This window comes from Triticum aestivum, chromosome 2B (genome assembly GCF_018294505.1).
Source record: "Triticum aestivum cultivar Chinese Spring chromosome 2B, IWGSC CS RefSeq v2.1, whole genome shotgun sequence".
In the NCBI taxonomy this organism is placed as follows: domain Eukaryota; kingdom Viridiplantae; phylum Streptophyta; class Magnoliopsida; order Poales; family Poaceae; genus Triticum; species Triticum aestivum.
Window position 1 is genome coordinate 536,965,076 of NC_057798.1, and position 11,443 is coordinate 536,976,518.

The 11,443-nt window shown below is 48.1% G+C and overlaps 1 protein-coding gene and 1 long non-coding RNA gene across 2 annotated transcripts; one reads left to right on the plus strand and one right to left on the minus strand.

Annotated features, from left to right (window-relative positions):
- The first annotated feature begins 313 nt into the window (after positions 1-313).
- On the plus strand, positions 314-2,786 carry LOC123045895 (uncharacterized). Its single transcript, XR_006421684.1, has 3 exons — positions 314-1,243; positions 1,318-1,449; positions 1,708-2,786. It is a non-coding gene; the product is annotated as an uncharacterized lncRNA (long non-coding RNA).
- A 6,470-nt stretch (positions 2,787-9,256) lies between these two features.
- On the minus strand, positions 9,257-10,128 carry LOC123041586 (probable E3 ubiquitin-protein ligase ATL44). The gene has a single exon (XM_044464182.1). The coding sequence runs from the start codon at positions 10,123-10,125 to the stop codon at positions 9,517-9,519; it is 609 nt and encodes a 202-aa protein (XP_044320117.1). The 5' UTR covers positions 10,126-10,128; the 3' UTR covers positions 9,257-9,516.
- Positions 10,129-11,443: the final 1,315 nt, after the last annotated feature.

Genomic DNA, 11,443 nt, shown 5'->3' on the forward strand with positions numbered 1-11,443 from the left:
AGATATTTATCTCATTTCATGTTTATTATTTTTCCTCGAAACTTGTCCACATTTGGTGACAAAGTGAGAACGTTTTACATTTTCTTGTTGAATTTCTCAGGTCATAAAATAGAAACATGATTTTAACACATTATTTGTACTCAACTACGACCAATTTAGATGGTCATAATGTCTTACTGCAGTCTGATTGGGCCGTGGACGTCTCATGCGGATCATGCATCGCACACCGTCGGATGCTCGCGGATCCAACGACAGTCCTTGACCCTTTCACACAAACCCCGAAACCCTAGCTATGTCCTCGTGCTCATTTTCCATCCACCCCCGCCTCCTTTCTTTCCCTCTCCTCCTCTCCCCTTCCAGATCCGGCGGAGCTCCTCTCCATCCTCACCGCATTGACACCCCGACCCCCTCCCATTCCTCTCGCGACGCATCCACCGCATCCGTCGTCTTCTCTCTCACGACGTTGCACCCTCCCCTTCCTTCTCCACACAAACCGATCCAAGACTCGAAACAATCGTCCTCTCCCCCCTCATTCGATCGACCCCGACCGGCCGCGGCGGCAATGGATCTCTTCGGCGGGGCTGGCGGCAGTGCGATGCTGTCCGAGATGTACCCGAGCGCGGGGCTGCTACAGGGCAGGAGAGAAGCAAAGCAGGGCAGGGGAGCCTCCACGGCCCAGCCGCCGCGACCTCCCACTAAAAAATCCCCCACACCCCACCCTCGACGCCACTCCACCCCCTCCGCCGCGCCCGAGCCCGCATGAGCCGGGCCGTCCCGTCGCATCCAGATCCCTCCGCCGCCGCCCCGTCCTCCTCTCCCCTCGCCTCCGCCACCCACCTCTCCCCTTGCCTCCGCCACCCACCTCCCCATGGCGCGCCTCTTTCCCGTCCCAGATCAGATCCAGCACGCCCCCAACCGCATCCACAGCCCACGCCACCGCGGCTCCCAATCCCTCCCACGCAGCCGCCGCGGCTCCCAATCCCTCCCACGCAGCCGCCGCCAATGCCTCCTGGACATCCACCTCGAAGGGACAACGACGGCGACTAGGATGTCTTCCTCCCCCAGCGACGGCGACGTTCTTTGCCACCGCCGTGGTCGGGATGCGGCGACCAGCAGAGGAACTCCTCCGGCAGAGGGGGAATCCTCCCTTGCTTCCTTGTCCACCACGAACCACACACAGGCAGGGGAGGAGCCGCAGCGTCCAACCTCCACCGCCGCCCGAAGCCGGCAAATCATCTGACGCGTGAGTGCCTTCTCTCCTTCTCCCTCCTCTGCTTCTTCCTTCTTCCCCCAAACTGATGTGTGATGTGCACACAGAGGCAGTTGAAGGGGCTAGGCCATCGAGAGGCTGCAGGGCCATGGACATGCCAGAGAGGAGGACATTCTTGGCCGATGTAGAAGCTGCGGGAGAGGAGGGCTCTGACCTTGACGGATGCCATGCAATGGAAGGTAGCTCTCTCTCTGTCCCCTCTTCTTCCTCTTTGTGCAAGTGAGCGACCCTGATGATCGATCTACCCAGTTGGATTACATCTGCAACCTATCATTTACTACTTCTAAAGAATAGCATGAATGCATGATTCATCTCACTCTTATGATATATCTCATTTTGTTTGATATTTGGTTTTTCATGTGGTGTTTATGAAACATTTATGCTAATAATGCAAATGCTAACTAGTTGCCATCCGGTTGATTGCTTATTTTATTCAGGTCGGCAAGGAAGCCAGTGGGACGGAGGCGACGAACTCTGCTGCAGCCACGGCCGGCTGTGCTTCTGCCTTCGTGGTGGCCTAGGACTTGTGATTGTGGTGTTGTGCTTTGACCAGTGGCATGATTTACACACTATGGCAATGTTAGGTTTAGGGAAATATGTATTGTTGCACCTGATTGAACCAGTTGACCAGTACATTGCAGCTAGAACAAGAAATAACTATTTCTTTGCTGCCTCCCAGCCTTTCTGTTGATATTTTTAACACGATTTTCTGATAATTGGAAACCAGCAACAATTGCACTAAAAATATTATAGTGAAACCATATTATATCTGAAATAGTAAACAGATTGACACATCCGGAAGCTTAAAGCTAGTCATGCTTTTTCATTCAACTTTTTCCATTGCAACTTGCAAGATAGTAAAATTTATCCTAATGTGTCTTGATATTGTTCAGCAATTTACAATAGCTTGTATTTATTTAGTTATTGTCAGAATATAGTATTAGTTTATTAAATTCGAAAAATAGTAAGTAATGCTCAGCTTCTTGCTTCTCAACCTTAATTTGTGTAATTTGTTCTGGCCAATAACTAGAGACATGACTTGTCTAAGGATTAGTTTATTAACTAAAGACATCAGGTCGGTGGATAACTAGATACTTGATAGTATTAGATCTTAAGGTTGTATCTAGTTATCTAGTTATTTCTTACTCCTTTTTAACTAGTTTAGTAAAAAGCTGACTTTTCAATTGACTTTCAATTTGTGTATCTAGATTAATATGTCGTCAAGTGGGAGGTCTTCTTTCGAGCTGATAGTACTGCAGTCCTTGCAGTGCGTGGATTGATGACACGACAACACCACAAGAACAATTTTTTGAGTTCTCTTTTTATCTTCTAAGTGTTTGTTTGATTAGACAGTGTCACTTTTTGTTCTTCGTCTGTTTCTAGTGGCTTAGCAATCATTCAGTGGCCGTCCCTTGTTTCATGTAATTTAGTAGATTTATTTCCACCATGCACATTTCTTTTACTGCAGAACTGAACAGTGTATGGTCTGAGAGTTTCAGTTCTTGTTTGCCATGCATGTAGCTGTGGTCCTATCATGGTTTCAGTGGACAATTGCATGGAATGGTTCCTCTAGTTAGAGCAATCCTTTCTTTTGCGTGATAGTGCCTTTTTAATAAACTAGTTAAAAAGGAGTAAGAAATAACTAGATAACTAGATACAACCTTAAGATCTGATTTATGTAATACTATCTAATACACAAATATCTAGATAGTGCCTTTTCAATCTGATTTATGTAATACTATCTAGTACACAAATATCTAATACACAAATACCAAAAAGTCAATTTGTGTATTAGATAGTGCCTTTTCAATTTGTGTAATTTGTTCTGGCCAATAACTAGAGACATGACTTCTCAACCTTAATTGCATGGACTAGTTTTTGTGTAATTTGTGTAATTTGTGTATTTCAGAGCAAGTATTAGTTTATTAACTTGAGACATAACTCTTTCTTGGTGTTCCAAATGTGTTTATATGTATCACTTGTCTAAGATCTGATCTAGAACTGAATTGCTCCCCGGTTTTGTTGTGGGCGTATGCTCTGTGGTCAATGATTGCGTGTTGTATACATATTAAAACCAAAAATAGGAGCAGTTTCAGTCATGAAGATTAGAAATGAATTCTGCTCCTGTTTGCTGTAGGTGTATGCTCTTATTGCTGAATAGTTTGGTGGTATTGTATGTCACATTACACCTGGCATAACGTGACAGAGAGCTCATGAGTTACAACAAAGTAATCTTAGTTCTTAGTCTGTGTTATTTCAATATAAGTAATCTTCTGTACAATCAAAAACTGATGCACGTGCTACTACCAGTAGTGTTTGTCATTTTGTTTTCCTCTACCAACTGTCAATTAATTCCCTGGTTACTAATATTTAGGGGATGTTACTGTTTTAAGTTTCTATACTACTGTTTGTGTTGCTACTGTTTGTCGGTGTTATGCATATAGGCATGGGAGATGCTATCCTAGAATTATGCACTGCTTGAGCTCATATATCTCCATTTAACTACTGTGGTTTATGTTTCTGTCTTGTGATATAGGAATCGGTGCTTGCTATGTCTTGTGTAGTGGTCTGATTACTTTCTAGTAGACACATGTACTGGCTATTTATAGTGCTTCATTTGCTACCGCTCCACCAGTCTCTGCACCGTGCCGAGACATACGCATCCCACTCTCCCTCCTCCCTGACGGGCTCTCATCCAAGCTAGATATAGCCGCGTCCCCGACGACTGCTGCTGGACCCGACCCCTCCTCGTTGCCTGGATGTATCTCGACACCCTCATTGTCGACGACGTCCGCATCGACAGCTACCTCACCAGGTCCCTCAATCTGCCTGTGGCAAGTACCATTGCTTACATTTTTCATCTACCCATAGTGTACAATCTTCAACTGTACTGGATTGTTGCACATTCGTGTTGGACGAGGGCAAGTACCCTGTCAATGCCCCACCCAAGGAGACTGTCGCCAGCATCCAGCCACGACATCATTCTGTAGGGCGGTAGGCGGCATGTGGCTTTGGTTGGCGAATAATTGGCAACCGACGCATCGCTGCACTAAGTCCTGAGCGTCTGCCCGGGCCGTTGGCCAATAAAATCCGGTACGGAAGGCCTTGCTTACAAGGGCCCGGGCTGCGGCGTGGTGCCCGCCGAGTCCGGCATGAATTTCAGCCAGAAGGTTTCACCCTTCCTCTTCAGAGATACACCTTTGAAGGACTCCGGTTGTGCTTTTTTTATAAAGCTCTCCCTCGTGGACTTTGTAGGCTTTAGATCGCCGCACTATGCAGCGGGCCTCGTTTTGGTCCTCGGGAAGTTCCTGCCTAGTTAGGTAGGCTAGGAATGGTTCTGTCCACGGGGCAATGACTGCCATTATTGTGGGGGCTGACGGTGTTGTTTCGTTGGCGGAGCCACCAACTGTGTCAGAGTGTTCGGTGAGGGGTAGTGTGGTTGTGTCCGGGCTATTGTTTCCAGACTCTCCCTCCCATGATACGGATGGCTTGAACAGCCTCTCTAGGAAGATGTTGGGAGGGACGGCATCGCGCTTGGCGCCAATGCGTGCCAACACATCTGCTGCCAGGTTATTCTCCCGGGCTATGTGATGAAATTCGAGCCCCTCAAACCGAGCTAACATCTTTAAGACGGCGTTGCGGTAAGCTGCCATTTTCGGATCCTTAGCGTCAAAGTCTCCATTTATTTGGGATATCGCGAGGTTTGAATCCCCGCGGACCTCTAGGCGCTGAATGCCCATGGAGACTGCCATCTAGAGACCATGTAGAAGGGCCTCGTACTCGGCTGCGTTGTTGGAATCCGTGTACATTATCTGAAGTACGTATTGGACTGTATCTCCGGTTGGGGACGTCAGAACGACGCCAGCCCCTAGGCTAGCCAACATTTTGGAGCCGTCGAAGTGCATGATCCAGTTGGAGTATGCGCCGTACTCTTTAGGGAGCTCGGCTTCAGTCCATTCGGCGATGAAGTCGGCCAAAATCTGCGACTTAATAGCTCGCCTTGGCTTGTAAGTTATGTCGAACGGGAGGAGCTCGATGGCCCATTTGGCAATCCGGCCCGTTGCGTCGCGGTTGTTTATGATATCATTAAGAGGTACTTCGGATGCCACTATTATTGAACACTCTTGAAAATAGTGTCGCAGCTTCCGGGATGCCATGAACATCGCGTATGCTATCTTTTGATAATGCGGGTACCGTGACTTGCATGGAGTTAGGACAGTGGACACGTAATAAACTGGTTTTTGGAGGGGGGACTTGTGTCCATCCGTTTCTCGTTCGACAATGAGCACCGCGCTTACAACTTGATGGGTTGCCGCGATGTATAATAGCATTGGTTCGCCCGTGTTGGGCACGGCCAGGACCGGATTTGTTGCCAGTATGGCTTTGATTTCTTCGAGTCCGGCCGTGGCGGCATCCGTCCACTCGAAGTGTTCGGTGCACCGCAGGAGGCGGTAAAGGGGTAATGCCTTTTCTCCTAAGCGGGAGATGAAGCGGCTTAGAGCCGCCACGCATCCTGTCAATTTTTGTATTTGTTTGAGGTCTTTTGGGGTATCCAATTGTGACAGAGCTCAGATCTTGGCTGGGTTTGCTTCAATTCCTCTACCGGATACGATGAAGCCCAAGAGCTTTCCGGCTGGTACGCCGAAAACGCATTTTTCCGGGTTGAGCTTAATGTCATATGTTCGGAGATTGTCGAACGTGAGCCTCAAGTCTTCTACTAGAGTATCGACGTGTTTGGTTTTGACGACCACGTCATCTACGTACGCTTCAACTGTTTTGCTGATCTGGTTGGCCAGACATGTCTGAATCATGCGCTGATATGTTGCGCCGGCGTTTTTGAGCCCGAAGGGCATCGTGTTGAAGCAGAATGGGCCGTATGGGGTGATAAATGCCGTTGCGGCTTGGTCCGACTCTGCCATCTTGATTTGGTGGTAGCCAGAGTATGCATCGAGGAAATACAATGAGTCGTGTCCTGCAGTGGCGTCGATGATTTGATCAATTCGGGGGAGGAGGAAGGGGTCCTTTGGGCATGCCTTATTTAGGTCTTTGAAATCGACGCATAGGCGCCAGGATTTGTCCTTCTTTGGTACCATCACCAGGTTTGCTAGCCAGTCCGGATGTTTTATATCTTTGATGAATCCGGCTTCCAGCTGTTTTGCTAGCACCTCTCCCATGGCTTGTCTCTTGGGTTCGGAGAAACGCCGCAGAGGTTTATAAATCCGGAACCTTGCCCGATATAAGATTCAGGGGCCAAGAAGTTTCCGAATTTGGAAGCTTGCTTTCTTGGACATTATTCAATGAATCATACCTGCTGCCTGACTTTAGGTTCAGGGCTTGGGCAACATCCTCCCCTCCGCAGGTGTCCGGCTTGGAGGGGTCAGGAATCCGGACACATCTGGTCCTTAGAGCGGGCGAAGATTTGCCGCATTGTTCTTCCACCACTTCAACGTGGTGGGTGACCCAGGGAGAGTCGATATCTCTCTGATCGGGTTTAAGCCCTATCTGGTCATAATCTGTAGCGACTCCCAGGGCGACAATGCGATCCAAGAGCTCGTTCAGGGAAGAGAGCTCCGTCGGATCTAACTGCTCGGCGAGTTCCGAGCTGATGTGAAGATTGCTTTTGATGGCCTGAGAGGTCATCATCGGCGCGGCGGCCGAACAGGCGGTCATCAAAAAATTGCCTAGCCGGAGAGTTTGGCCGACAGCCAAAGCTCCTTTAGCAACAACGCCGTCTTTAAAGACGGGGTGCGGCATCCTTCCTGACGGTGACGACACAGAGGAACTCTCAATGAAAGCACCAATGTCGGTGTCAAAACCGACGGATCTCGGGTAGGGGGTCCCGAACTGTGCGTCTAGGCGGATGGTAATAGGAGACAAGGGACACGGTGTGTTTACCCAAGTTCGGGCCCTCTCAATGGAGGTAAAACCCTACTCCTGCTTGATTAATATTGATGATATGGGTAGTACAAGAGTGGATCTACCACGAGATCAGAGAGGCTAAACCCTAGAAGCTAGCCTATGGTATGATTGTTGTTCGTCCTACGGACTAAACCTCTCCGGTTTATATAGACACCGGATAGGGCTAGGGTTACACAGAGTCGGTTACAATGGGAAGAGATCTTCATATCGTATCGCCAAGCTTGCCATCCACGCCAAGGAAAGTCCCATCCGGACACGGGACGAAGTCTTCAATCTTGTATCCTCATAGTCCGAGAGTCCGGCCAAAGGTCATAGTCCGGCCAGCCGGACACCCCCTAATCCAGGACTCCCTCAATCGTCCAGATGGGTCTGTTGATAAGCACAAAGCTCATCTTGTTGCTCGCGGTTTCACTCAACAGCATGGGATTGACTACGGAGATACTTTTAGCCCGGTGGTGAAGCCTGCCATGGTTCGCTTGGTTCTGTCTCTTGCTGTGTCTCGTGGTTGGAGCCTCCGACAGATTGATGTGAGCAATGCCTTTTTACATGGGTTCTTGGCCAAAGATGTGTACATGCAGCAGCCACCTGGGTTCGAGGATGCCACTTATCCCTCTCATGTCTGCAAACTTCAGTGGTCTATTTATAGTCTCAAGCAGTCGCCTCGTGCCTGGTATGCTCGTTTGAGTCTGCGTCTTTCGCAACTCGGTTTTGTTGCCTCCAGATCAGATGCATCTCTGTTCATCTTCTCCCAGGGTAAAATACAGATATACATGCTGGTGTACATTGATGATATTGTGATTGCTGGCTCTACCCCCGCCGTGGTGGATCGTCTTGTGCAGTCGTTGTCTGCTAGCTTTCCCATCAAAGATTTGGGTCGCCTCGAGTACTTTCTTGGTTTGGAAGCGTCCTTTCATTCAGGGGGCATGACCTTGACGCAGAAAAAGTATGCTTTGGATCTTCTTCATCGCGTTAACATGGAGAACTGTGTGTTAACATGGAGAACTGCAAGGCCACTTCCACTTCGCTTGCTACTTCCGAGAGTCTCTCACGTCATACTGGTGCACTACTGGGTAGAGATGACTCCTTTCGGTATCGTAGTGTGGTTGGAGCACTTCAGTATTTGACCCTCACTCGTCCTGATATCTCCTTCGCAGTGAAAAAAGTGTGTCAGTTCCTGTCTCGGCCAACGGAGGATCATTGGGAAGCAGTCAAGCGTATTCTAAGATATGTCAAAGGTACGCTAGACATGGGACTACGGATTCGTAAGTCCAGATTTACTGGAGTGCGTATATTTACCGATGCAGACTGGGCAGGCTGTGTTGATGATAGGCGCTCCACTGGTGGTTTTGCTATATTTGTTGGACCTAACCTTGTATCTTTGAGCTCGAAGAAGCAACCCACAGTCTCGAGATCAAGCACCGAGGCAGAGTATAAGGCATTGGCCAATGGCACGGCTGAAGCCATTTGGATAGACTCAGTTCTCACAGAACTTGGAGTCCCACGGCAGCGCACTCCTATATTGTGGTGTGATAACTTAGGGGCAACTTACCTGACGGCGAATCCAGTGTTTCATGCTCGGACCAAACACATTGAGATTGATTTCCATTTTGTGAGAGAACGAGTAGCTGCTTGTGAACTGGAAGTCAGGTTTATTTCTACAGATGATCAGTTAGCGGATGTATTTACTAAACCCGCTACCAGACATATGCTATACGTTTTAGAATCAATCTGAATCTTGTATGTAGTTCAGATTGAGGGGGCATGTAAAGTAGGGCCTAGTATATTGTCCTTGTACACGTATTCGTATACGTATGTAATTGTAATTGTGATCATCTATATATTGAGAGGTGAGACTGGATGTCAACCACCCACACAAAACCCTAAACCATGCGTTTAACTTTGGCTATAGAGGCTCTTTGTCTTGCTCCTTGCTTCACTATGTACCATGTATCCGTGTTAATCTGGTTGAGACATGTTCGATCAGATATGAACTTGTCCGTTAATGAATAAAGAGCCTCGAGGGCGTTTTCTCAACAAAAACTAACTAACTGAAGAAGTTGTCATGCGTGCCTATTGTACATTTTTATTTTTATTTAAAAAGGAAGCCTACGATTCACCCGTGTGATAAAGTGACAAGCTCTCGAATAAATACGTATGAAATATCCGCAAGTATTTTGCACATGAAACGAGGACAAAGCAATGATGATAGACACATATGAATCCGATTCCACACCCTCAACCAAGGGTAATGTGAAATCTTGAAGCACTCGTTCCACTTTGGTTTCACTAATCCTCAAGTAATCAGATGACCTTCCTCACACGGCCGTTTACAATGCCACGGGTGGGCTACGCGTCCACAGGACCCTCCCGTCGCCGAAGCCGCACGCGATCCTAGCCGGCCGCGACAAGGCAGGCGCGGCCTCCGCCAGCGGCACGGCAGGCACCACGGCCTTCCTGCCTAGCCGACTGTCCGCGGTGACCACGGGGCAGCGGCACAGCGGGCACTCTGGGCGCAGCAGCAGCCACCTGCCGATGCACTCGTCGTGGAACCAGTGCCCACAGCCCGGCAGCACGCGTACCGGCACCGCCGATGGCTCAGAGTCGCCGGAGAATTCCGCCGCTCCGACCAGCTCCGACAGGCACACCGCGCACTCCTGGGGCACAACCGCCGCCGCCACGGCGCTCGTGGCATCCTCGGGCCGGTCGCCGCGCGACGACGCCAAGGCAAGAATCCCCGCCGTGGCCGCGGCTGCCACACCGGCGACCACCGCGCCGGCAATAGCGATCATGGAATCCTTTTTGCGCCTCGGCGTGTGTCGATCGGTGTTAGTGCGTGGTATGATGGAGAAGAGAGGTCGGCGGGTGCATCGGCCGGTGATGATCTGTGTGGTATATAGGCAAAGAGGTCGACGAGAGGACGCGCGACGTGGATGCATCAACGCGCGGGTGCGGAGGAGCACATCAGGCAACCGAAAGCAAGCCCCCGACATGCGAGAAAGCGACCTCCTGCCCTTCTTTCTCCGATGCTTAAAGAAAGGGATATATGCGCATTAAGCGAGCCAAATCAGTCGTTGAAGACGTTCGTTGCATTCATGCTTTGCATGATCAGATCTTAATCTCTTCTTCTTGCATTTTTTTAAAAAACTCTTTTTTTGCCAATGATGAGGTATCAATTATACTTGAACACTTATTTTTCTATAATATATATTTAAATATACTTGTGCATACCCTTCACTACTCCAAATAAGCTAACTACGAGAGTGGCTGGGTGATTAGGGGTAGGGATTAAAAAAAGATGAAACTGAGTGTTACTACTACATTTCTTTTTCATTTTTTGGAACATAAAAAGAATTTAGAAAACTTGAAAGAAAAATGGACGGAAATAAATATGGTGAAAACACCTATACAAAAATCGAATGTGGATGGTCAAGCTAATTTGGCGGGCTCCGAGGAGGGGCGCCGCGAGGATCAGTGAATCACCTATTTTGGAACTGCCGGGGGGAGAGGCACAGTTCGCGAGGTATTGGCCCTCTCAAAAACCAATTGCCTCAAGCCCGTCTTCCTCTGTAAGACACATCAAGCTAGAGATAAGACGGAGAAACTTTGATGAAGGTTGGGTTTAAAAGGTTTTAGTGTTGTGAATAGTGATGGCAGAGGTGGTGGATTAGCATTGTTCCGCAGAAGTGGTGGATTAGCACCGCCCCATGATGAGATCTTAATCTTCTTTTTTTGCCAATGATGAGATCTCAATTATGCGTGCGCACTTATTTCTAGTGATATATATTTAAATATAATTGTGCATATACTTCACTACTATAAATAAGCTAATTACCAAGTAGTGGTTCGATGAGTAGGGGTAGAGATCAAAAAAAGGGATGAAACAGGGTAGTTTTTTTCATATTATTTGGAAGATTTTTTTTAGAAAACCGTAGAAACAAATATGGACGGAAATAAAAATGGTACAAACACCAATACGAAATTGGATGTTTGCTGGAACTATGAAACCCACTAAATCATGGGAAAAACACAAGCAAACCAACAAACGTATTCAGTTGCTGACATGACTACGATAATTATGATATACTGTGAATGCCCCCCTCCCCCCACCCCCGAGCATTAGTTCAAAATTGTGGCACTTATTATGGATCGGAGGTAGTAGTAGGTACTACTTGTTTTATCTAGTTATATAGGACTCCCCATAGGAGACCACCTAAAATTATAGTCTAGATATTATTCCTAACTACATCCTTCCAT